Genomic DNA, 26,385 nt, shown 5'->3' with positions numbered 1-26,385 from the left:
GTCTACACGCTAGAAGCGGCGGTAAACGCTAAAAACCACTACACTCAGCCCAGTTTATGTGACTATGTCCGCGTTTATCCCTTCGCTTTTGCCACTATTTAACATTATCCATTGCTCCATATCTGTTAATGGTGAATTTCTCTGCCTCCAAGAGAACTAGCTCACTGAAAAGTTCAGCCGCCACTCGTAACAGACATCATGCCTGCATTCTATCTTTTCCCCCATCTCCCCTTCGAGCTTCGCGCACGAATCTGGGAGTTGACAGTTGAACCACGCACAATTAAGCTCCATTTTAAGAGAGAGCGTATATCATGGGGCAAGGTTCTATATGCAACCTGCTCAACACCGGTACCTGCAGTCCTTCAGGTCTGCCATGAAGCCCGAAACCTGAGACTATACCAGCAGGCATTCAGCTTCTCAACAGTTGAGCCACGGTATGTCTGGGTCAACTTTGATATTGATATGATATCAATTGGGAACGCATATTTTGATGCAATTGAACCGGCTGAACAACTGCTGATCCGCCGGCTTACCATTCAGCGCCAGAACACAGCCTTCTTCTTCTTTGAGTCCCAGGAGCTAGAAACGTTTTCTAACCTGGAGGAGATGCATATCATCTGTGAGGATGGCCTGGTGGCATGGCGGGATGCCTGGGAACATATTCCCTGGCCATGTCCAAAAACGATACTGAGATTCGTTGACGAGGCGACGGGACAGATTGCAGTTGGTGAGGACCTGGATAGGATGGTGGCTAAACAGAGCGCGTCTCTGCCTAATGATCCTGAATGATTGTTATCGACCTGTCTTGTATTTCATACCACTTGCTACGTCCGGTGGAGAACGCCTGACGCTGCTAGTCCCTGCTGCGCACTCCCCGCTGCGCCAGGCAAGTAAGGCTGGCAAGACAGGCCTGTTGTTTGGACATATCATCTTGCACCCCGAAAATGCTTTTAGCGGCAGCACCTGCCATATCTGAGGTCGACATTAGCTGAGAAAATAGTTGCACTTGGCGAATCTCAAGTCGACAGCTGTGGTAGCCAATAATTACCTGATGATCAACATACTTTAGCTGCCCGCCAAGGATACTTCACCCTATGATTGCAATCTTCTTCTGATCAATGTGGTAAGTTTATCTTTAATATACTGCGCAAAACCTACATACACTGAGACTCTTTTTAGACAGGGCAATAGCTGCCAAAATGACGAAGTTAGGCGCTTGGGACCTCAGTCAAGGAATAAGTTAGAGCAAGAAGAGAGCCTCTACTTTGGCGTTTTCCACAGATAGAATGGCTACACTACCATCACCTTTGCCCTAGGTAGCCGTCAAACGGATCACTCTTGGGGCTAGGTAGAGGGGACGTATTCTGTCCTGATCACAGGGTACTCTATATCTTATACACTGAGAAAATGCACGACTTCAGAACTCCCAGAGTGACCTTATCTGTTCTCTTGCTCCAGCCGGGACCTTCTAGACCGCCGCGGAAGCATTGGGACATCCCAGATAGCACGCCCCTCCCATATAATGTATTCAAAGCTCCCGCGCCCTTAACCGGCAAAACAAGCCTGGTTTCTCCCACAACAGATAGCTCTTCTGATCCAATATAACTAATAAACTATAACCTAGGCAAGATTGCCTTATAAGCCCTTATTTCTAGATTATTACGGTATATATAACCTTTATCACCTTAACATGGACTGCTTTATAAGATATAACCTAGGCTAGAGCTAAACTTGTAAGAACTGATAGTAAAGCTATATAGCCTACCTATAGACTCTGAACTATAATAGCCAAGTATCACCTATTTATATCTAACTTCTTCTATTATTTCACTAAGAAATAATTTTACTTCTTCATTGTGTATCTTCTGCTTGGGTAAACTAGTATCTAGTATCTACCTTAGAGATGTCACATAACCTATTAACTGAGTTCTTGCCTACTATATGGCTTAACCTACCCTTTGTATTATTGTGTAGTATCAATATCCCCACATAGTATACCGTAGTAAAATATATTATTACTAACCGCCAAGAGGTTAGCTCTTATAAGAGGTAAATAGTGAATATAGATCATATGGTCTAACATATATACTTCATAAAGAAAAGTTTCTAGTCTGCCTTATTGAAACTAGATATAATAATCATGTCTTAGGATTCTTAAAACACACAGTTTATATATAATACGTTTCTTAGCATCGGGCCATGCTTACTAGCTAGGGCAGTGTTGCAGACAGCCGAAAATGTCAAGCGGTGGATGGTGGCTCTCCTTATAATAAAGCTGCCCGCAAAGACCATTACACTGCAAATGGAAAGCCACATCTAGATTACCCTATAAGATAGTAAGAGCTTGAGCTTCTTAGGTAGTCTCTTGCTATGCAGTCGCTGTTATAGAAACGTAGGTTGTTTGGTCTTGGCTATGATACAATGAATCTACCGAAGGACAAAAGGAAAGGATAAAACTGGTATAAAGCGGATAGCCGCTAGACTGCAATTACAGAAGGGCTCAGAGGAACTGATATAGAAGGTAATAACCCAGGGTCGCTATGGGTGAGCAGAGTGGCCACCGGATAATAACCCCGTAGAACAGACAGGGGATCTAGCATGCGGTAGCGCAGTGCGTACCAGGTTGAGGTAAAGCGGGAAAATGATCCCAACAAGCAAGGCAGCAAAGATTACACAGAAAGAAAATTGGACGGAATGGCTGGGTGCCCGTACTATTGCCCACATGATCCAGGGGTAGATGGTAGGTCCAAGGTTGCCACCACCCTCGAGTACACTAGCCCCAAACACCGTCCAGCTGCCCATACCACGCAATCCTATGGCATAGGTTAAGCTTGGAATTGGGCCCAATGGAATGGAAAAGAGAAGCACTAAATATTCGACTGTTCGGGCGTCGGAGAAATCCAGCCAAATGATCAGCGCAGAGAATGTGATACCACAGGCAAAAAGCAAAAGCAGGAGAATGCGTGGTTGGATGAAAAGACACAAGCAGGAAAGGATAAAATGACTCCCAGCATATATTCCAGATATAGCGAGGTTCAAATTTACTTCTGAGAGGTGTGGAGATGTCTGAGTGCTTCCAGAAACACTTTTAAGGAGAGGATCAAGGAATGTTCGGATACTCGATAGTGTAGAGGTTGAACAGAACTCGGCAAGGACACCTAGAGCCAGCGTTGTGATATAGACGGGAAGCTTGCCAAAGAATCTCTGTGAAGGGTCTATCCATAGCCTGTTATCTCGGCTCTGTAGATCCATGACCGTCGCTTCAGGAAGCGGCAAGTAGTAGTAAAAGAGTCCTAACAGGACCATAGAAAGAGCAACTGCTAGGTAAGTCCACTGGATGGCAATCACTCCATCGTAGTTAGCCACATGTGCAAAGAAGATCTTCTCTGAAAGCAGAAAACTTATAGCCGAACCACTATAACCAACGCCTAACCCCATGAGTACGCGGATTTCAGCATACTGCGTTGGTCCACAAAGTGTAAGGAAGGCGATCGTCGACATATCTAGTAAAGTCGCAGCTGTCCCGACGACAACGTTGGCGACAATAAACCCAGGATAGGAACCCAAAGCCCCAGATGGCCAAAATATCAGGTTCCCCGTGCAGATTATAGCCAATGCTACCACAAACGTGGCCTTAAATCCAGCGTGACGTAGAAGCCAATACCCAATAAAGGGCACGATAAAGGCGCCGCCGGCATAAGTGGCTGAGGTGACGCCTATGGCTTGAGTTTCATTTTCCACGACAGGCATGTTACTGTTGACGGAAGATAGCAAGACAATGATGAATCCCTCCAGGAAGAGGAGAAAAGCAACTAACACACAGTACTTGACGGATTCTGAGCCGCGCATGTCAAGCATGCACCTGGACCGCTCAAATCCGACAGTTCTAGAGAATGTAGATACATCACTGCGTTGGTAGGGCGACTGTGCTTCCTCAGACGTCGTACATATCTGCGGCTGTAGCTGCTCCTGATAGTCAGCTTGCAGTGATATGGAACTCGACTGATGGCGATGAGGCTCATTAGGAGAAGATGAACCAGCTTCAGCTCTATCGGGAAGCGATGAAGGAGAAGGAAGCATCTGGCGGTTGCTGCTCCTTGGAGAACGAATCAACTTCGGGATCAACCGCTTGATCAACGGCAGTAGGGTGGGGATGCATGCACCGACAATGGCCACATTTACCTCAACCGTCGACCACAGGGCTGTCGAACTCGCACTTTCGAGAAACTTAAGATTGACGGGAGGCCTGGTGGTTGATTGCCGGAGATTGATGGCCGCCAGTTGCAAGTTATAGGTACGCACGACATCGGCAACGATGATAAGGATGACACCCAGTATGAAGAGCAGCAACAGTATGGTCTTTTGACCAAGCGGTAGGTGCAACTTCGTTAGCACGGGGATCGGTAGGACTAGGATGGCAAGGCCCGTGGCGACATTGACAGGGACGATGGCCAGGTCGATAGTCTCAATTGGCACGCAGGTAGGATTCTTAATGGTGAGATTGTAGGCGGCCTTTATGGGGCGGCATTGCAAGGCAGTGAGGAATGTGAAGGCAACACCACCGGCGAGGACGACAGCGAAGGTCACACAGGAGCCAAAGTATAAGAACCTCTGTGCGCGTTGTGCAATGTCAATGTAAAGAAAAAGGATCGAGGCCTTGGTGACATTCAGTGCCGGGTTGTAAAGCACGATCGCAGCATACCTCGCCTTGAGCAGTGGGTCGACCCAGGCTGGGGATATGTTCTCCTCAGGAAGCCCTAGGCCTTTGAAAGTGCAAAAGGCGACGGCAAAGGACATGCCAAAGGCGAGGAACTGGATTGACAAATACATCAATCTCAGTTCCAGTCTCAGGGAGGAATCCACTCACCCACGCTACTATAATAGTGTAGTCGTCCCAGCCATGGCGCCTGACAATGCCAAATCGGCTCACAAGGCGCGCGGCGACGAAAAGGCTGCTGAGGATAAAGGACACCAAGACACCTACGAAAACTTTTAAGCTATGGCCCACTGGAAACATAGAAGCAGTTGTTATTTCGTGTATGCACGGACTAACTGCATCTTTGCAGCCGTCAGACTATATGAGGAAGGGGGTGGGTACATTTTGTCATCGATGGTAATGACCTGTTAGCAGTGGGGTCGTAGTACTTCCGCTTTCGTCCCGGAATATCAATAACCCGGCCATATCACGGCGACTCTAATCAACCCTCCCCGCACTCGCAGTGGTTCCTGGCCTAGGAAAATGCACCGGTTTCGGTTTCCCTAGGGTGAAACCAATTACCAATCTGACTTGTCAACTCAGCAAATCACATTTCTACTAGTTACAGGTATAATCCTATATTATTTAGAGATCTATAAAATAAAGAACTAGATTTAGAACAGGTAGGAGATATTATTATAATAATTAACTACCTTTAAACTTAACTCTTAAGGGATATCAAGTTTATAAGCCTTTAAATAGTATTATACTATATTAAGAAGCACAGGAGTGCTCTAGACCTGCACGGATGATGCGGTCTCACGGATGCTTCTGGATCGTCAATGAAAGGCTGAACGCCCATGGTCACATCTGCATTGGCTGAGTCTGGATGACCGGACAGCGCTGCTTGGAGAAAGAGATGGCGGAACTCTGTCTCGGCGAGGGGCATGTAGAATTGCGAGTATGATGTTCTCAATGTTGGTGCCGGCTCTTGGCGACATATCCCAAGTCCACATTCCGATGTTGATTACAGATCCCGCTTGGCCTCGACGTCTTCGCTTGTTTACCAAGCTCGTCACGAACATGTTGGCGGCGTGGTATATGAACTGGCCGGCATTGCCGTACACGCTTTCTAAGGATGAAAAAGTGATGAAGAAATCCACATTGTAGTTGGAAGAGTGCTCGTTCAGATGTATCGTACCGTCAACTTTCGGCTGCAGTGTTGACAAAGAATGTGTCCTTGAGCACGAGCGCAGCATTCGCTACACCCGCGAACTCAGGCATAGTATCTCGCACCATGGAATCCGCTGCCCGAACCTGTGACTAGTCCGCCACGCCCATTTTCACGACTCGTACCTCGGCGCCAGCCACCCAGATGTCCGCAAGCCAGCTTGCATCGCTGACGGGATTTCGGCTGGCTAGGGCAATGTGACGGGCACCGCAGTTGACCATAACGCGACAAAGAGATCGACTCAGTTCGCCAGCCATCCCGACCATAAAATAAAGATTCCAGGGCATCGAGGGGTGACACTGTTACACTCAGCGGGCCCGTTCGCTTCCGAACCAGCACGGTGGAAAGGCGCTCATTGTTTCGATGGTCTCAAGACGCGTCATTTATGCTGGTAATCAACACTACAGCCCTGACTCTTGCTGGTGGTGCCATCTCGTACGCTGCCGCGATGGTAATCTGTTGGTGAGATATTAAGCTGGTATCGAAATTCTAAGCCACGCAATCCTCGGCCCGGCACGGCAAGATGTTGTCCACTCCCACGCTGGAAAAACGCAACAGAATGCTTGTATCAATGTGTCTTAGTCAACCAATGGCCTGAGTTTGAGCGAGGGGATGCACAGTAATCCAGCCTGGACGTTCTCCCACTGCAGTGGTTGCAGCAAACAGCACTTTGCGTCCTGTCAACGTTGCGGCCTTGTCGATCGCTTTTGCAATGCCGTTAGTTGGTTCATGCGCCAGTTTTGTGCCATTCGTTCGGCTGTTGGGGAGTTCATAGGAAGCGATCAGTGCGGAGCCCATGGCATCGAGCTTCTCGGAATCGCAAACGCCCGACGTCCTCGGCTCAAAGACACCACCGTCATGCACCTTAAATAGTGTATATAAGCACCAGAATTATCAGGACTCAGTAATAGAGTGGTAGTAAGATGAAACATAGGCAGAATTATATAATAAATGGGTAGTTATATAAACTATTATTTAGGTGCCCTTTCCAGCACTGGATGCCCTTCAGACACATGGCCATATGCAAAAAGTTTGGCTTATCTCTGGTAAAACTTTGCCAGCTGGGAGTTGATCCAGATGTGGGACACAATTTCTTTCACATAGTGGTGGAAACTGCGACACCCTAAGCAGGGATTGTGGATGCGGATTTCACTTTGGAATCATCTAGAGTGTGTATATGAGTAGGCTTCCCTATGACTGGATTATGATGCTTCAGGCACCGCAGGGGGACCTTAAGCATGCGCTTAAGGTTGATGGGGAAACAGGGGAGCTTAATAGACGCCCATATTTATCACCTAAGGCTAGTTATATTAAGATGTTAATTGTGTATGCATCTGCATTTGTGGATATTGTAGGGGTAGGTATCTTAATAGATAGCACGTCATATTGTATTAGCAGTATTAGTTATAGTACCAACATTGTGAGGCTGCATTTTCCTGATATTAGTGGACCTAAGTGTTGCGCTGATATGTAATCTAAACTTCTATGTAATAGAAGTGGATTGCATAATTCTGTGCGCTGAAGTACACTAGGTGTTATAACTATTAAAGGAGACTCATGAAGAGAAGGCTATGATTAAGAGTGAAGTAATAGGGCTGAAATTTAAGCCCCTTACATTAGACTTGGTAGATAAGGACATTAAGGCCTAGGTGCGCATGAGGAAAATCCTTTAAACATCTAGGAGCTACTATAGTAATGGGGGAGGTAGTTAACACAGATCTTTAAGTGAAAGGCATGGACAGAGTGAGAGTGGTGGATGAGTATGCTGCCTTTTTTGATGACCGGATATTTCCAGGTGGTAATGTATGGTATGCCATTACTACGAAGGTGGTGGATCTGATATCTGCCTCTGCCTAGGTTTAAGTTATATATTAATAGTGCTTACCCGTATAGACTCGGAATATCAATGCATCCACAGAGCCTTGTGATGGTGATTTGGGGCTTGATAGTAGAGATGGAGGTTAGTGGGAGGACGCGGGCCTTTTCCTCTAGGGTTGTGGCGGCTGCTATTTTAGATGCTAATTAGATGTGATCAGTGTATTCCTCTGGACTGTGTTGAAGTGGTAAAGGTGGGTTTGTCTCAGAGAGGGTCATGCCAGACCGTCGACGCATAATCTAGGATTGGGGTCACACAAGGTTGGTAAATCTGTCGTCTGCTCTGGTCGCGGAGTCTATAGCCCGGTCATTGCGATGGTCATTTCAGTCCCACGTTCATCTTGCTGCATCGGCCATTGTTGTTTGAGATACTAGGTTGTATTTTGTTTCATTTGCAATGTGTTTGGGTTCGCGACTCAGTTGGAAATTACATGAATACCACTTTCCAGTCTATAATGAGTCATTGTCATAATAATACCGTAATGTTCAATGGAATCCATCGCTTGGTGCTTGGTGCCTGGCGCCAGTAACTATATCTCACGGAATGCTGATACAGGATGGCACTGTATGCGAGAATGAACTAATCTAATAAAGAGCCAATCCCAAAAGATGAAATGAATTAGTTTTAAGATATAAAGGAGCAGACTGTGCGAGGACACATTAGGGTGTCCTAGCTTACATGAGTAGGGAAGGGGTTGAAGCTCCCAATTCTCAGAGTGTCAAGATTAAGAATCCCCTAGTACTCTGTATGACACAAATGGAACTAAACTAATTTCAGGTGTACTTTACTACCCCGCTTTACTAGACACCGTTTATTAACGGTCCTCCTGAGGCTCCCAAGCAATCGGCGCTCGGCCACAGCCCTAGTCAGTCACACCTCAACTCATGCTAATCGACTTTGGGAGCCCGCACTGACTCATAATGTGGTACAAGCGAGACAGTGGGATAGATCGACCAGCTGGGGGTACAAATACTCTGCTCATCCGGCCAGCATTCTAATTGAGCATTCGCATTTACTCTCACTACTCGCGATCGGCTTCATTCCAGCAACCATGGAGCGAGTAAGGAAAACCTTCTTCAACCCTCTCGCGACCTCGAAGGCCCAGGTTCAAAAGATCTTGGAAGACCTCCCAGTCGGCTCTGCACACCCTTTCAGCCCGGAGCAAATCCTTCTTTGTCGGACAGAAAATGGCATTGAGGAAATCGATATCTCTTCCTACCCGGAAAACTTCTTTTTTAATGCCATAGACTTGGGCGAGATGGGTGAGATATTTTTACGGCAAATGGCCGGCTTTGAGTCCCATCTGAGTATGTCCTCTCCTTACAGTGAGTATATGGATGGAGAAGGAAATGTTAACAACATGCAGAGGTATTCGAGGACTTCCAGATTGTGCAAGCACCAGCATCAACATTTAGAATCCCTATCGTCTCAGATCAAATTACGATTCTTGCAGTTTCTGAACGAACCCCCACTTACTACGACTTCTGCTTCGCCGATGAATCGTGTAGGGCATGCTGCTGGCTTGCAAGAAATACCTTCCCGGGAATTACCCACAGCGGAGATATTCTCAATGGACAGGATCTCCTCGATTATGTGAAGATAAACAAGAACTCTCTAACAGAGAAAGAAATCTGCGTGTTCATCTCCGGCTACCAGTCTACACTCATCACAAGGTTTCTGGGAACACACCCTGCTTTGCTAGTCGCAGATCATATGGATAAGGTAAGTTCAGAAACTAGCCTCGTCTCTAGCATTAGTTGACTCATCGTTGACAGGTTCTTTACATCATCCCGGTGCCCTTGGACGCAGCGACAATCGGGGATGCAACAATCTGTTGCCCGTTGGTGATAAAGCGCGATGGAGACTCGTTAATTTGTTCGATATTACCAACCGCAACCACGGATCGGGGCATGATGTGCGACAGTGACAAGTTGATCAGCCCTGCCTTCCCAGAAGCGATAAAACGCGCCGATTTCACTCTGTGTACTCCTGAACTAACTACACGAAGTAAGAATCACCATCGCCCAACGACCGAAGCGATGAGCAAAGCTAATATGTATACGAAAACAGCCCCAGTGAATGATTCGGTCAAAGAGGACACAGCGTCAAATTCTGAAAACCTGCGTAAGGTTATCACCAAAGAAAATGCCATTTTTACCACCGATTCAGCTGTTCTTCCTTCGTTCATTGATCTGGAGAAAGCACAGATCATACGGTTCGGCACCGGTCTTGAATTCAAACTACCAGACGAGGAGGTACCCACGAGAGAGGAGCCCTCCGCTATTGTTCTGCCATGCATCTTTGGTACCGAGCTCCAAGGCCCAGTTCTACTTGCAACCGGAACAGTCCCTTCGAATGTCCCTTTTCCCAATGAAGATGCACTCCGGGACTACTATAAGCAACTCAAGAATGCCGTGGTGATCGTCGACGAACGGATGACAGATAATGCCCGGAATCTCGCATCTGCCTACCGAATCAATGCACTCTTCATCGTACAACTCACTCCAGAAACCGAGCCCAAGGATACCAATGGTATCCTTTCGTTGATGGATTCGGCGAATATTAATGCAGTGACGGCACTTGCAGGACCACAGTCCTTGATTCTGGTTCAGATCTCCGAGAAGTATTACTTCTACAGAGGCATTGCCAACCGGGCACACCTCAATACGTCGGGACTAGCATTTGGCTCAGATATAACAAGTGTACTCGAGTCTGTAGGCATCGGCTCCATCCTAGATCCGAGGATAGAGCGAGTCATTAACCTCGACGACGCAAATCCGGTCATCCTCCCCACTACTGGCCAGTTAGTCCAACCCCAAGATCTACAGAAGTTGTTTGAAGAAATTTCAGTCGACCAGATCCAAAACCTGGAAGACGACATATCTGCAGTAGTTCCACAGCTCCAGGTGCTTCTGAACCAGAAAGACCTCCAAGAACTCTCCAAAGCCCTGGTGACTGCACTCTCCGCCAAGATCGGCAAGGTTGCAGCTCCATTAAGAGACAGCTACACCGAATTCCTAACACAGGAATACCGTATGAGAGATCCCAAATCGGTGCAGAAGAAGAATAACATGCTTGGCGAATTGAGAAAGGTCACAAAGGACATGCAAAAGGCCCTTGAGCCGGTGATCTCATGCCTGGCTAACATGATATCGTCTCAAACGACTTCCAAGAGAACCCACGATCTGAAGCGCCTTGTTCGCCAAACCACCATTCAAAACAACGTCGAGGCAGTAAAGTCCATGACTTTTGAGACTCTCTCGGGATACCTTGAGGAATACGCGGGAGATATGGGTGTTATGCTTTTGAATATTGAGACGACGCCTTATCGTGAGCTTTTGGGTAACTTGAAAAACCGCGCCATTGATGCCAGGTATGCGCAAACAGCTTGGAGTCAGTCCTCTTGTGGGCAATTCCCCCCCATCAAGCCATCTAAAGTACAGCTTGAATGACACTGACTTTTCTAGCCAATGTTGCGCCCTCGACTCGAGAATCCTGCACCTGGAAGGATTCGACGCAGGCATCATCATGGAACAGTCGCAAACCAATCACAACGGCCCACTCAAAAGCACCATAGGACCCTCCCAGCCCATCCTGGCGTTACCCTACCTAAGCCAGTCATCAGGAACCGGATCAATGCTAGCCTGGGTCTGTTGGGATGAGTTCGTCGACCTGAAAAGCCCCTACACAGTGCGATGGATGGAGAAATGCAATGAACCGCACATCGCCGCGCTCCGAATTATCATGAGAAGCACACTTGGCCAAGCAGTCGCGTCCAGAGAACATGATATTCAACCTAGCAGCCCAGAGACTGGCCATTTAATGAGCGCACTATTAATGGCCGCCATGGCGAAACTCGCGGCGATGAGGACATCTAAGCCCGTGGAAATAGACAAGGCCGAGGATACCGTCACAAGGTTAATGCGCGGACTCTTCGGTAATCTCTTGACAATTGCCGGTTCAGGAATCCGTCCCCTCAGCATGGTCTGGCAACTCTTCGGTCTGAATCCCCAATACGACCTCCCCACGAGCTCCGCTGAGTGGATCTGGTATGAAAACGCGGTCGCACTATACCCGTATACAGGCTGGCCACTCCAACAATTCCACGAAAATCTAGAAAAACTCCTCGACAAAGCCATCATTCGGGTGGTGACTAAGAACGAGAATCTAGCCAGAGTCAAAGCAAGCCGCACGGCTGAGATGGAGAAGTTCTGCAAGCTGAGGAATATCCAGCTCGAGCATTCGCGCACTATTATTACCATCTTCATGCGCATGCTTACGGCGGAGGATATTGATCTCCAGCCCGTCGCGGCTCGGCTGCTCGCGCAGCTGCCGCATAAGCTGGAGAGACAGTCGCAGGGTTACACTAGGATGATCAAATACTTGAACCATCTCGCAGAGGGAGGCGAACGGTGCGTCAACGACGACCTCACCGCCGCGAGCGTCTACACCTCCCGCTCCGCAGCCTTCGCGGAACTAAAGAAGCAAGTCTGCGAAGCATGCAAGAGAAATGATTGGTCACGGATGAAAGAAGCCTGCCAAGGGATAATGACCAAACATGTCGAAATCGCGGCGCTGTGGCGCGTCAAGCCTGAATCGCTGAAAATCCAAAACTTGAAGCTGTACAAAGCGCTGTTAGCCGCAGACTTCAACGATATTGACCCCAACATTCAGACTAAGAACCTCGAACTTACGCGACAGGTTCTCGGCGATGCGGAGAATAAGCGTGTTCCGTGGCAGGTGGGCAAGAAGGGCCAATTTGGAAGTAGCATCGAGCCTCTCGATGAGGACTTTCTTCATGAGATTATGACGGGCGAGAAGCTAGAGCCAACAGCCCCTGCTACTTTAGATAATACTCTAGGAGAAGAGGAAAGGGCCATGATTGAAACAGAAGATGAATTCGCGGAATTTGAGTCGTCGTTACGGGCGGAATTCATTAGCACCATGCAGAAGAACCTCTCCGCTGAAGAAGTCTGCAATATTATAAATGTTCCCGTCTCCGCGATGTGTGTTTTCGTCAAGGCATTGAATCCGGAGTTTGTTTGGGAAGATTTGGCGGTGAATTTTAAGGGCGTCATTCTGGAGTTGGTGAAAGATCGATCGAAACGGGAGGAGAGTCGGCCTGTTAGGAGATTGTTGCAGATTGAGGTTGGGAAGAACTTGCAGATCGAGGGGTGATATTTTGAGAATATTGCTTTACATTCACTTTTTTATGAGTTTTTATAGTTTAGCGAAATTCGAGATCGGCGTATGCAAGGCCTGTCATAGCATAAGCAAACCTCAAAGCTTCAATTCCCATACTCTCTTTTTTCAATAATGGTATCAATTGCTCACCAAAGTGCAATTCAACCCAATCCAAATACGCTAAAAGGCTGCAAATATGTATCAGAGTATACAAGTAATCACACTCCCCACATCCAATGCCCCATGCCAGTATACATATTCCACCAACACAGCTTAAATCTCCCCCTCGTTCTCTCCGTCCTCACCTCCTCAACCCCGAAAGAGAAAGCAAGCTTACGCCTAGAGTGTGCCACTTCGAACAATGAAGTTAGAGCGTCGTCAAGACCTTCTGCGGCCTAATTGCCGCTTACGTTGTCAAACTGGTTTCGTGGCACCCGATTTCGAACCCGTTGTGAGGCCTCCGCAAACTTCAGTACCGCATCCACTATCTTGACTCACGAGGTGTTGTGTAGCTGACCACTCCTGTACTCTCGTGCAGCTCCCCCCTCTCCCGGCAACAAGCTCGACACGGTATTACACTCCATTCGTATTGACTAGCTGGCTACTGACCTCTTTTAGTTGGCACCTGGGCGCTGATGTTAGTTAGCTGGCCAGATTTCCCCGTTCTCCTCAATACACACTCTTTTGCACCATTGGCCAATTTGTTACTAGGCGATACCGCTTCTATGTCTGCATCGGCGCCTGTAGGCTCAGCAATCCGCAGTCTCGCAGCAGACACAGCCGGGGCTGAGGCCATGTACGATCCTGCGCAGTGAAGCATGTGGTGCGAATGATAGGCTGTGTCGACCTGGAGCAGCCTCGCAAAGACCTTGTCTTCTGTGCCGTGGCTGCAATGCTGCTTAACATCATAAATAGGGAGCATCCCAAAATTGCTGGAGTGATAATACAGGCCGGATGTGGCGATTGGACCACCAGCCGCCGGAAATATCCCATTTCGCGAGGGAAACCTCCTACGATCCATAACCACCACTGCCGCGTATATCCCTGTCAACCTTGGACTTGGTCATGGATTCCCTTCATTCTTCTAGCTCAAGACGTCCAGTCTTATTTACTTACTGTATCATTTGCCTTATTTTCAACCTTGGCTATCTTCTTTTTCGCCGCATCAACGGCATATGTACCACCCGTCTTCTCCTTCCCACCCCAGTGGTGATATTGTAGGTAGCGGTAGCCCTGCGTGAGCTGAGCACCTGCGTTGGCGGAGTGGCACAGGAAGAGGAGGTAATTCTTGGGTTTTATAGCGAGGGAGTATCGCATGAAAGTGGCCGCGTAGATGCAGAGAGCACCCGTCATCTTACCTGAGATCCTGCCAAGAGTCAGAAACCACATCACTGATAGAGCCTTGCATAGACAAAGCCTTACATTTCTGGACTCTTTTGCGTGTCCATGATAGCCGCTACCGAGATTCCGAAGTTTGATACCGGGTCCCAGAAGTCTACGATGCGACACATGACTTAATCATTCCAGACTAAGACCAAATCTTCCGTCATCGGGCTTATCGGGGATAGCCTGAGAAGGGTTCAAATCAGTGGGTACGTACGGGTAGAGCAAATGTAGTCTAATATCGGACTGGATCTAATCCTCGCATTTATAGCCTTGACGAATGCAGCCATTTCAAAGGATGCGAGGCTGTTAATGGTTCGAGAAGGCCAGAGTTGTTTGAGAGGATCGGAGGTCTAATTTTGAGCTGAAAATTCTGCTGGGATCCTAAGGGATGCTTGCCTTGGCCAAAATTGGTGCACATGAGCAGGTTGTTCGACCATTGAGGTGCAATCCATTCCATTCTATATTGGCGTAAATGTATACGGAGCAGCCCCCGGGTTTAGCGGACATAGGCAGGTTCACCAGGCCTCTAGCCCCTGTCAGTCGGCTTCAAGCCACCGGTTTTTGCCACTGGGGGCAATTGATGTGTAGTGCGGATATGATAGTGCATATTCTGATATGACCCCTGTCCCCCTATATATAGAATATGTGTATCATTAACTGATGATATCGGATAGGTTCGGGGCTTACCCAAAAGATTAGCGGCACACGGCGCGTTAAATTGCTTCCTTGTGCTGCTCTAGTAGAGCCCAGCATTGAAATTACACGAACTTAAAACATTCCTTTAATTTGAATGAGTCTCACATAACGTGAATTGACCATTACATGACCCACTAGTTACCATATATGAGAGGAACACCTTCACACCTGCAATCGAAGGTAAGCAATTTTGCCTTAACCTAGGGGATATCATGAACAATCTGGACTGACTGTATTTGTATGAAATTTCTCAAAGACTGTCTCTGGTAGGCTTGGACCAGTGAGGACTCTGTATACCCAATTTCTGGAAATCGCTGCCGCTCTTGGCCCCTTGAAAGTTGCCAACGGATGCAGATAGAGGCGATAGGAGGTCACCAAAGCCCTAGTGATCGCATACACGCCAACGCAAACCCATTTTTTAGAAGGCGGTTTTATGTACCTACCACCTAACAAGTTTGTGACCCTTGTAAGCTCCACCGTACTAACAAAAGTACCTGGATAGACTGGAGTACATCTTCCGTGATGATTCCTTTCCAGCCCGAAATGGGATGAATAGTCCGGCTGCGTCCGTCAAGACTCGCACGGAGAAATGAGCTATAGTAATGTGCCGAGTGTCGCTAATCCTTTGGCCAAGTCCGACGACCGGGCGCTAAGCCCCAGACCTATCAAATGCAATCGATCAATGTCCCATCCATTGTAAATTAGGCGAAGCCCATTTCGCGCGCTGTGATGTGCATGTGCGTGATGGTTTGCGCTTTCCCCGATACTTATGAGCGGGGCAGCAGGAAGGAAGCCGCCCCCCCCCCCCCTTCTCCCACCACCAATGTTTTTAATTTCTGCTAGCGCAAAGACAAATCCACGCAGATTATACGGTACCCCGTCAACTCCCAAATTTTCCTCGTATTGCCAACTTTGAGAGTTGCGCACCGAAGCCCCTTTCAAACTGACGCAAAGCATGGTGGAGACTACGGCAATCAGGGAGTGTAACGCGCCCTTCGCCAGTGAGCAACATGCAGGACTCGTCTGCGTCTTCGCTGGTGCCACGAGCGGCATCGGCGCTAGCACGCTCGAGAGGATGGCACTTATGCTGCATGCACCAACGTTCTATGTCCTCGGGAGATCAGCGGCGCGTTTTGCAAGCCAGCATGCGAAGCTAGAAAGTCTCAATCCAAGCTGCAAGGTTGTGTTTCTTGAAGCTGAGGTCTCACTACTTTCCAATGTCGATTCCGTGTGCAACCAGATCACGGCTGCTGAGCAGAAGGTGGATTACTTATACATGACTGAACGGACCACAATGTACGTGTCCCCAGGTCCTGAGCCTTCAAACACTGACAGGTCGCGTAGACACGAAAGAGGGCCTTGAGACATGCTTCGCGATCTCATACTACTCCAGGATGCGGCTCGTGTGAAACCTTCTGCCACTCCTTCGTCAGTCACCGCAGCCGCGAGTCCTGACCGTGCTTAACGGAGGCAGAGAGAAGTCCATGCATGACGAAGACATCGGCCTTGAGCAGCGCTGGTCCCCCCTCGCAGTCGTTAACCACACCACCACTATGACCAGCCTGGCGCTTGAGCACTTTGCTGCGAATGATAAGCAGATAACCTTCCTGCACGCCTTTCCTGGTTGGGTGAGGACAGACATCTTCGCCCGGCGGACTGCACCAGTGTCATCTGGAGTAGCATGGAGGGTAACGCTGGCAGCAATCCGCGGCCTTGTTACTGTGGTGATGTTGATTTTTGGCATGTCGGCGGAAGACAGTGGCGAGAGACAAGCCTTTCACCTGACCAGTGACAGATACAGTCCAGGCGCATGGCGCATCAGCCCCAAAAGTGACCAAATCTCCGCACCCGGCGTGCTGGAAAAATATAGAGAACGCGGATGGCCAGAAAGAGTCTGGGAGCACACTCTGCGCGTCTTCGACAAAGCCTTGGCTATAGGTAGTGATAGTGTGCTGAACTAAGTCTCAGTCTGTGTAAACCAACGTCGTTCATACACCTGCAATCTTGCATTCTTCTAATTTTTGTTCCTGCCCGAGTCCCGATGCCCATTGAAAGTTGCTTTCGCACCGTTTGGTCTCGCGGCATAACAAGTGCAGTTGCCGTCGATTGGGAAGGCCTTCTACCTCATGCGAAGGTTCATCAGAGGAATCAAATCACGTACTGTCCACATTTGGGCAAGGTTAATGAATTAACCTGTCCAAGATTCGTTTGAATTATAGGACCGTGATAGCGTTTGCTGGCAAATTCGCAATTGCCTAATAGCCTTGTCCTAATTTGACCTAAGGTCATTCCGTTTCTGCCAGTCTGAGGTAGACTTGTTGCGACCTGTGAGTGTTCGTGTCATCTCCTCCAAACTCAGATAATGACGGAGGCGTCTTCTGCAGCTCAAAGCTCCACACGATGAGTGTGATGATAACCTTCAATTTCAACACAGCAAGCTTCATGCCTGTAAAGTCAAGTAAGTCAGCTTCTGTTGACAAGGTAAAAGCCACCTCAGCGTAGTGAGTAATGGCTAAGATAGGAGTACTTACTAACGTAGTACTATACAGCCCTAACCTATAAAAAGTAAGGTCTAGCACACGGATCAAATCTTAAGTTATGCTAATAATCTTTAATAAGCCACCTTTCTGGTCTAAACCTTTCAATATCAGAAGTATCCTAAATGCTATACTTATCTTTTAATTCCTAATTAGTTTTGCTGCGCGCAGACTCATTCACTATAAAAGCTAGAGACTAGAGTTTGAAAGCTAAATCTATTTATAATTATAAAAATATTAGTCCCCTTCGGTATTCGGTGACCGATGACCACAGTGTCTCTGGTCGTGGTTCTTATGACGGTGGGAATAGAATTGCCCCCAGCGGTGGTTTTCTTCAATGAAGGCATCCAGGTAAGGAATGTCGGCTTTCACAATCACTTGAGCAGTGGGTAGATCTCCAGCTTCGGCTGCGTGCTTATGCACTGACTTTAATAATGAGTACAGCATTTACTATACCTCCTAGTATTCTATCAAGTACCTAACGGCCTAACAAGTTATTGTTACGGCCGTTTCATGGCCAGCCGAAAAAAAGCTAAAGAGTTCATCCCTAATAACCCAAGTATTATATATTATATTGGGGACCGGTTTTGCCTCTTAGTCTTAGCTATCTGCGCATTTTGCTGCACTACCAGGTCTACAGTAGATCTAACTTAATTATCTTAGTCTATATTATTAGAAAACCTCCTCTACATAGATTATAACTAGGTATCTAGTAATCTTTTATTCTAACTCCTAGTAGAGAACTAGAGACTAAAGAGGGTCTGAGGGATAGTATTTTAGAGTAAAGAATTAAAGATAAAATCATAAGATATTATCTTAGTACTAGAGACTTTAGTGTAATCAAGAGGCTATCTACTAATATCCTAAATAATATAAATACTTATAGATCCTTTATAGTTAGGAAGATTATAGCCTTATAGGTGTGTTAATATTCCTAGGAAGGTTAATCTTATTAATTCTAAAGATAAGAATCATAAGATCATAACTTCATAAGCTTTATCTATAATGTAATAAATTAATAATACTAAAATTAAATCTAAAAACAGCTACTAGCATAACATCCACTAATAATGTTTAACATACGGACGTACTGCTTACTCTGGCCTGCAGGCCTTAGGAAGTTATAACAATATATTATCAGACTATCATGATGATTACTAACTACGTGGTGTGTGGCCGCTTGGAGGTACGCAGTATCAATGGTAAAAAAAGTTTTGGCTGGTTTTGTTCCGATGGTCCACCCGACTCCACCGTACTTAGCGCAAACCACATACGTAAGAGGGAATGTGGATTATGCGGCCCCGCCCCCAGACTCCCCACCCCCTATAGAGACGGCAGGGAATTCCAGCCAGCCATTATCAACAAGACAACAACGGCGTGGTTTGAAGAACCAAATTTACGGAGACAAACAACTTTCCCAAGGTTAGAGAAACCTTCTTATTAAGTGATAGGATTATACTCTGCTATCTGGTATACATTCAGAAGCGCTTATCGCAACGTGCTTCGAACTCTCTAGTTCAGAAATCTTCTGTCCAAAGGGGGAAGCAAGCATGAGCTTTCATTATACGCTGAATGTCGAGTGGAAATGCTAGAGGGAGAGAGCATAAAAATAAGGGAAGCGCGTCAGGTTGCTTTATATGCTGAAAGTCAACACTGAAGCGCCAAGGGAACAAGGTATCAAACAGGGGGCCATCAAGCTAGGAAGTGGCGCAGATAGTTTCCAGAATCTATACAACCCGCAATGAACACTGAAATTCAGCCGGACTTTGAGGAAGTATAACGATGCTACGCACCCTTGACGTATGCCACATAGCAGAGTGAATTCCCCAGATATTTTAGAGGCATTGAGTACCTCTGATCCGACTGCCTTTACACCTGTCACGATCTCTCAGAGTATTTCCAACTTTTGAAAGCGAACGCATCATCAATATACCGAGACACCAAGAGCTTGAAACAAGACAATGTCACTAGCAGAAGGTAGGGTTGCGTCGCCAACTATTCCCTAAAGCCATCATTTGGCTTTGCTAACATGATGACAGATGATCATTGACTCGCGTGTGGGGGTAAGACCACCTTCTTTGCAAGATTGGGCATGCAATACTCATTGATCTAGAATTGCATGGCATCAGATGTTTCGCAAGCCAATCACATCAAATGTGGATTTCTTGCTCTTAGCGTTCTCCGAGTCCCACGAGGGCCGTTCTCTAAGACACTCCGGCATACTATCATATTTTTCACGTCGGGAATAATCCATTTACTCATGGATCTGGGCTTTGACGTATCCACAGATAAAAGTGGTGCATTGTGGTTTTTCTGCTTGCACATTTCGGGTATCATATTAGAGGACCTGGTTAAGTTTACCTGCCACAAAATGATCAAGCAGGTGAACCCCCGCCGGAGACTGTTGATTGGATATGTTTGGGTAAGCCTGTTCTTCCTGTGGTCGGCTCCGGTATGGTTGAATCCAATCATACTGCGATTGTACCAGGGCGGCCAGAGACTCCCGTCTCCATTCCTGATGTTCAAGAGCAGTTGGATCTTCTCATGAGTTATGCAGTGCCCTGGTCTATTCTTATATGGCCAGATTTTCCTCTTCTGCTTCGAAGATGGCATTTTTGTTTGCAACGGGAGGGATAGGACAAAGAGGAACGAACGAGCAGTCAGAATTGTATTCAGTATGCCAGCCAGGACTACACCTTACCGAATGCATGGTAATTGTTTTCACTGGGGAATACTGATGACATAGAAAAAAGAGACGAGGTATGTACGGGATATGTAGACAATCCAACATATGCGCGCTCCACGACAAGCGAGAGTGTCGACCACTCTTGGTAAGTTGAATAGGTGGTGATGATGCATACTTCCTCGACCTCAGACATCTCGGCCGGACACCCCGGTTCCGATCTTCCCACATTATTGAAGCGGATGTCGATATTTTGCGTCAACAGCTCTGACCGCTAACAATAACGCTTCAGGTTTTCCGGGAACATTCCTTTCGAATGTTTTTTTTTGACCACTAATATCACATGGTTTACAGTGATTTTTTTTTTTTTTTTTTTTTTTTCATGAATGTAGACGTAAATTTATATATATATGCCGTGTTTTACTTAGTTGCAAGCTGCCATCCCTGATGAATTGCCCATCGTTTCCAATGTTCCCGGTATGCCAATGTACTCACTGCCCAAGTTCAGGCACTGGAAGGTCTGGGTGGACGAAAGGGCCATTTAAGAACCACTGGAGAGTTATATAAGGCATGTTATAGATGCATGCTGCTTCACAGACATTATAAATCTGCTGAAATAGACCAATCAGCAAAATACCGAATTCCTAGCGTTGCGACGTTGCACGTCATCTGCCCTTGATGTCCACCAGCACCATCCAATGAGACACGCTGCACACTTAATCTCACGCGCTTCACCACTTGAGGGGTCACTTGGCAGCCGAAACCCTGCTGACCCCAACCCAGAAAACTAGGCTACAATGAAAAGGAGTTGCCGGGGGGTAACCTGTCGTACCCTCGTGGTCAACAATACATGGCAATCTATATGCACCTTTAACCAATGTTGGCACAAGTGTACAGTGACACTTTATTGGGACCTCCCCAAAATTTTCCGAATTGTCGAGTTTATCAAGCTTATTTAAGAACCATCGCTCTTCAAATCAAAACTGCTTGGATAAATGGCATCAAAGTAAGTGTTATTGTTCGTTCAAAGCGCCAATCTACCAAAGAAGGGGAGATCAGGAGGGGAAAATATCAAATGAAGAACAGAAGCAAAAGGCCATTCACAGATACTCACTAAAAGTTTTCAAAGCATGATTCATAATGGATTCCACGACATCACTATCGTGCGGGGCACGGTGGACGCCGTTCCGGCAGTCCTCCATCTCCTAGATACGGCAGTCGAATGGCTGGCATCGCAGGACAGAGTTGGGCAATGGGGAGCAGCACCGTTTTCTGAGAATCCACAACGCGCCGAACGACTCAAAGAATTTGCAACAACCGGCCTTGGTCTTTGGCTCGCTATCAAGGGTACCGATGACACGCCCATGCCGGGCGAAAATCGACCATCCAATATAAACCCCCAAACTATGAACGGAGAAGCTCCAGGGATCATCATAGGAGCGGTTGCTATTGGAGACAGGATGCCTTATGTGCTGCCTGTTTCTGAGCCTGAGCTTTACGTGCGATTATTAGTCACAGATCGACGATGGGCTGGCAACAACATTGGCAAACGTCTTTTGGAACATGCACGTGATCTTGCCAACAGGGCTGGAGTCTCATTGTTACGGGTGGATTGCTATGCAGGTGGCGACGGCAAATTGATCAAATATTATGAGTCTCAAGGGTTTAAGCGATCTGAAAGTTTGAATCTGGAAGGCGACTGGCCTTGTCAAGTGCTTGCTCAACGGTTAGATCAAGTGAAAGGAGAAGAGCGATGTTGATTCCTCTTTGCCAGAGTATATTTAGTGGCTCTACAATGGACTTCCCCTCCTCCTCAGCACAACCTAGGGATCCTTTATAACCGCTACTGAATATAGCAGAAAATGGTCCCCACCATTCATAAGCGGCCAGGACACATATTACAGCCAGCCAGGAGTTAGTTGTTCAATTCTGTTGCTTGGTGGCCCTACTTTCCCCCAATACCCATTGCTACATTTGATTCACTTTCTCGGGTAATAGCTATAGCTTAGCAAGGCAAAAATGCCAAGGTCAATCACATAGAAGAGGTATTAGACCCTCCAATCACAAACAGATTCTGCATTCCAATGACCACAAATACAATATAGAGGATTAAAAGGCCAGTAATTAACAGCAGGGTTCTATATCATCTATCTTAGTGAAGACTGCAGTGGATTAGATACCTTGTACTCACACAAAGATATGTCAAGCCAAGGGGGCTATATGTTAGAGGCTTGCAGTAAGGCTTAAAGATATGTATGTGGAAGCTGGGCATGATTTGAGGATCAATCATAGTGGGTCTTTTACCTCAATGGTTAGCTTTTTGCAGCCCAGTGCAAGGTTCTCACGCTATAATATATTATACAATAGGGTCTCCAGGAGTCCTGGAATAGGAGTCGACTAGCAATGAAAGGGGGGAAGGTAAAGCTCATCATCTAATATTCCCTGTACAGTAGTTTCTAAGGGGAGTATATCTATTATGGCACTCATGATATTATCCTTTCATTAATCTATTAGTAGTAGTACAGGAGAGAGACTAAATCTATTAGGAGAATCATAATACAGGGTCTTATGAGCTGCTCTGCACAGATACTAGGCAACTCCATTAAGTTTAGATGTGTTGGTTTAGTCTACTTCCAGCTGCTAAAGCTAGTCTGCCAAAATCTCATGAGTTTCTGGTGGGTTCTCCCGTGACATCCAACCCCCCGCATTGGCATCTGGGTGAGGTATAGCACAAAGGTCCCGGTGGAGTCTCCAGCTCCTCTGCTAGTAAGCTGATGAATAGCGAGGGGCATTTAATCAAGACTGCGCTGAGCAACAGCGCCTCTTCATCTCGAGAGTTTGGTTGACGATGGCGTAATAGTGGCTTATATTGGTTGATTGTAGTCTCCATTGTCTATTACTACTTACGCGGGCAAGTTATGTGAGTTGTTTGGATCAAGTGCAGCCCATCTTCTGAGAGGCTTCGTATGCCCTGGAGTCCGGGTCAGGTCAAAAACAGCCACATTTTGAGGAAGTCTGGGCGACGGAAAAGCACCTTCAACGGCGGTTAGATTGGTCAAGCCACCGGAACTAGATTGGCCAAGATCGTGGAAGCCAGTCAAGAGAGAAAGCTTAAACTATTGTATAGAGAAGTGCAAAACCAGCTTCACCATCTTGCACTCTTTGATTAACTCAGAACCCACCCTAGAGACGGTAGGCCTGGAATTGAGTGCAGCCTAGAGACATGCGCGCTTTACTAATGCAGTCAGTTTGGGCCAACAGTTGGGCTAACATTTATCTAGATGTTCCACCGCTTTCTCCAGACCAGGCAAACACTATTGGAGCACAAGACGTAGGGCGTCGTCAGAGCAATCACCCTTTGCGTCGCCCAACATGATATCAACGCCGAGGGCGGGCCTTACGGGAATGCAATGCAGGCTGTTTGTTTTTTTCTAGTTGTCGAAGCCTCCCCCCACAGCCACTCCAAGACACTATAGCATTAATTCAGGCTAACACCGTTATTTCCGAGGTTAACTACTGTTAAGTATATTACATATTGTAGGTATTGTGAAATCCCACGCGGCCAGATGACTCGGAGACGGCGGGACCCGCTTTTTACATCAATGCTCCCTCTCATGTCGCGGGTTCCAGCGAGCTGGATGCGCCTAATGTCTTACCACTTAGATGAGGGGCAGGGATTGGATTTGTCAGCCGAAATGCCTGATCTAGTGGTGTCATAAACTGTCTTAACACATAGAAGCCCCTCATTTTTCTAGCCTACAATATTGAGATCCATGATAGATAGGAGCGACTGACGATGGATAACGCAATCCTGATGGACTCATCTCGTCAGCGAAAGAAAGCGACACCTGCGTGCGAAAAATGCCGTGTCCTCAAGGTCAAATGTGTTCGACTCGGAGGGGGCCAGCCTTGTACTAAGTGCGCGTCACATCCCTGATCGTATACTTCATCTCAGGCTAATTTGAGTAGATGTGCCAGATCAAACTCTCAATGCGTAGTTCCAGAGCCGAGACAGCGAGCTCGTGTTTCACAGCGAGCAAAGCCGTAAGTTACCCTAGAGGGCTCTTCAGTTGATAGGTAAGTTTTGCTGATAGGGAGGGGACGAAGGCGCCTGGTCGATCTTGAGACCAAGCTCACCGATATCATCGGTCTTCTTTCGGGCTCGAGCGCTCCCCTTTATGAAGTCCAACCCCCGGTTGATACCGATTTTGGACCCCCTGCAATTCCCGAATATTCTAGCGACAGGCCACACCGAACAGCTGAATGGATGAGCCACGAGAACCAGCCTAATTCGGAAGTGGGCGAAGGCCTGGAGCCAAGCGACAACCAGGGTACCACTGAAAATACCCTAGAAAATCCGTGGGGCTCATCCACTGCCATGGACGCCGCGTGGGTCACCGACTTGGGACTCAGTCCTGTCGTCGTCGAGCATCTTCTAGACAAGTTCCGCGGCATGGCGTGCTACTTTCCATTCGTGCGGCTTCCATACGCCTGTACTGCTGCATCAATGGCTGAAGATCGCCCCTGCCTATTGCTTGCAGCTGTTGCTGCTGCTTCCTCAAAATACTGTCATCTTCAAGACGCTCTGATCAGACAGTTTAAAGAATCCCTCAGCCAGCGGGTTATCATAGCTGGCGAGAAGGATCTAGACCTGCTCCAGGGATTACTTGTCCATCTTGCCTGGTAAGATTTCAGTTCCCACATTACCTTCTATTTTGTCGACATCAGGGGCACTAGCAAGCTGACCAATTTCAGGTTCCATTTCCACTTTGTTCCAGGAAGCCAGCAAGCATACCAGTACTCACAAATCGCAATCAGCATGGTCATTGACCTTGGCCTCGATCAAGAGGCTGCCCACCTAGTTAACCAGCGAGCCGAGCTGGGTGATGCTTATATCCGGGAAGCATGCCGTGCTTATCTAGGCTGCTATTACATATCTAACATGTACGATGCCCCACCTGGATAAGCGCCAATGGACTTGAGCTAACTTCAATAGAATAGCAACGTCTTCGGGGAAGCCCAACAATCTCCAATTTCACCAGGACATGCTTCGATGCGCGATGATGCTGCAGCAACAGGCAGAATTTGAAACAGATCTTATGATATACCCAATGACGAAGGTGCTACAGTTCACTGAGGAAGTCTGTGAGACTCACCGGTCAGAAGGCATTCAGAGCCCTCGGTTGTACATCCATGCTGAAAGATTCACGACGTGGTTAGAAGAATGGTGGTCGTCTCTATCGACGGATCTCCGCACTACGGGTAGGAACTTCTCAAGCTCTGGGGGATTCCAATTCAGCTGACTTGAAGTTCCTAGTGTTGCTGATCAACGGCTATTATGCCGTCAAGATTCGGATACAAGAAATGGGCTTGGTGTATTGCTACGGGCAGAGAAGACCTCCATCTCCAAAGGCGCAGGAAGCTTCTACCATCTTATCTGCACATCCAATGGTCATCAGCAACTTGATCAAATGCGTCAGCTCTACGAAAGAATATCTCGATTGGTTTTTCGCCCTTCCCGCTGCGGAGCAAAATAACTTGCCATTTTCTGCGTGGTGTCAAGTTGTTTTGACTGTCTTTGTGCTGTACAGGTTGTCCGTGGGACTGCCAGAAGTACCCCAGTGGAACGTGGACCTTGCACAGCAAACTGTGGATCTACAAGAATACATTGATAGACTGTTGTCTCATTTACAGGCTATTAGGCCATTGCCGAATAGGCAAATACCCACCAAGAGCCTCTTTTCGAGGCTGCCCGAGATCGTGGGCAGCGTAAGAACTTCCTATGCATTGGCAAAAGAGAATCCCGCACAGATTCGTGATAGCCGCCATGCTCATCACGAGCTTAAGGCTTTGAATAACACAGCCTCGTCTGTTCAAGGGCTGCACCGCTGCCCTGCAGTGCGGTATTCGAGCCGTCAGGTCGCCCAGGCTCAGGATCTACCCGCACTACAAAGCGCTATTACTACGGAAGTACAGAGGATAGAAGATGAGAAGCTTTGGGGTGATCTTTTTTGGATGGATACACTTTCTAGCAATTATCTTTAGAGTTTTGACAAGTGATACATGCTCCAGACCTCAAATCCGCGAAACTGCAGC

General features: G+C 47.3%; 7 protein-coding genes across 7 annotated transcripts; 5 read left to right on the top strand and 2 right to left on the bottom strand.

The window, feature by feature from the left end:
* Positions 1–198: 198 nt before the first annotated feature.
* Positions 199–789, top strand: ALT_7514 (2EXR domain-containing protein; the record flags this gene model as incomplete). Its single annotated transcript, XM_033557570.2, has 1 exon — positions 199–789. One exon carries the CDS (start codon positions 199–201, stop codon positions 787–789), a length of 591 nt encoding a protein of 196 aa, XP_033413461.2.
* Positions 790–2,538: 1,749 nt separating this feature from the next.
* On the bottom strand, positions 2,539–6,725 carry ALT_7513 (uncharacterized protein; the record flags this gene model as incomplete). The annotated part of the gene is made up of 8 exons (XM_089600275.1): positions 2,539–2,593; positions 2,723–2,813; positions 3,159–4,812; positions 4,868–5,007; positions 5,565–5,910; positions 6,053–6,226; positions 6,367–6,489; positions 6,546–6,725. 8 exons carry the CDS (start codon positions 6,723–6,725, stop codon positions 2,539–2,541), a joined length of 2,763 nt encoding a protein of 920 aa, XP_089455168.1.
* A 2,129-nt stretch (positions 6,726–8,854) lies between these two features.
* ALT_7512 (uncharacterized protein) lies at positions 8,855–12,981 on the top strand (the record flags this gene model as incomplete). The annotated part of the gene is made up of 4 exons (XM_033557572.2): positions 8,855–9,110; positions 9,170–9,525; positions 9,579–11,176; positions 11,271–12,981. The coding sequence occupies 4 exons, from the start codon at positions 8,855–8,857 to the stop codon at positions 12,979–12,981; spliced, it is 3,921 nt and encodes a 1,306-aa protein (XP_033413463.2).
* Positions 12,982–13,560: 579 nt separating this feature from the next.
* On the bottom strand, positions 13,561–14,498 carry ALT_7511 (mitochondrial pyruvate carrier 1; the record flags this gene model as incomplete). The annotated part of the gene is made up of 4 exons (XM_033557573.2): positions 13,561–13,612; positions 13,668–13,882; positions 14,104–14,353; positions 14,410–14,498. The coding sequence occupies 4 exons, from the start codon at positions 14,496–14,498 to the stop codon at positions 13,561–13,563; spliced, it is 606 nt and encodes a 201-aa protein (XP_033413464.2).
* A 1,526-nt stretch (positions 14,499–16,024) lies between these two features.
* ALT_7510 (uncharacterized protein) lies at positions 16,025–17,030 on the top strand (the record flags this gene model as incomplete). Its single annotated transcript, XM_033557574.2, has 2 exons — positions 16,025–16,365; positions 16,544–17,030. 2 exons carry the CDS (start codon positions 16,025–16,027, stop codon positions 17,028–17,030), a joined length of 828 nt encoding a protein of 275 aa, XP_033413465.1.
* Positions 17,031–21,419: 4,389 nt separating this feature from the next.
* Positions 21,420–22,049, top strand: ALT_7509 (uncharacterized protein; the record flags this gene model as incomplete). Its single annotated transcript, XM_033564087.2, has 1 exon — positions 21,420–22,049. The coding sequence occupies one exon, from the start codon at positions 21,420–21,422 to the stop codon at positions 22,047–22,049; it is 630 nt and encodes a 209-aa protein (XP_033419978.2).
* Positions 22,050–24,085: 2,036 nt separating this feature from the next.
* Positions 24,086–26,334, top strand: ALT_7508 (fungal specific transcription factor domain-containing protein; the record flags this gene model as incomplete). The annotated part of the gene is made up of 6 exons (XM_089600274.1): positions 24,086–24,175; positions 24,288–24,333; positions 24,384–24,972; positions 25,045–25,233; positions 25,286–25,551; positions 25,607–26,334. 6 exons carry the CDS (start codon positions 24,086–24,088, stop codon positions 26,332–26,334), a joined length of 1,908 nt encoding a protein of 635 aa, XP_089455167.1.
* Positions 26,335–26,385: the final 51 nt, after the last annotated feature.

This window comes from Aspergillus lentulus (genome assembly GCF_001445615.1).
Source record: "Aspergillus lentulus DNA, contig: Alt16, strain: IFM 54703, whole genome shotgun sequence".
Taxonomy (NCBI): Eukaryota; Fungi; Ascomycota; class Eurotiomycetes; order Eurotiales; family Aspergillaceae; genus Aspergillus; species Aspergillus lentulus.
Note: the sequence above shows the minus strand (reverse complement) of the source record. Positions and strands in the feature narration are given on the sequence as shown.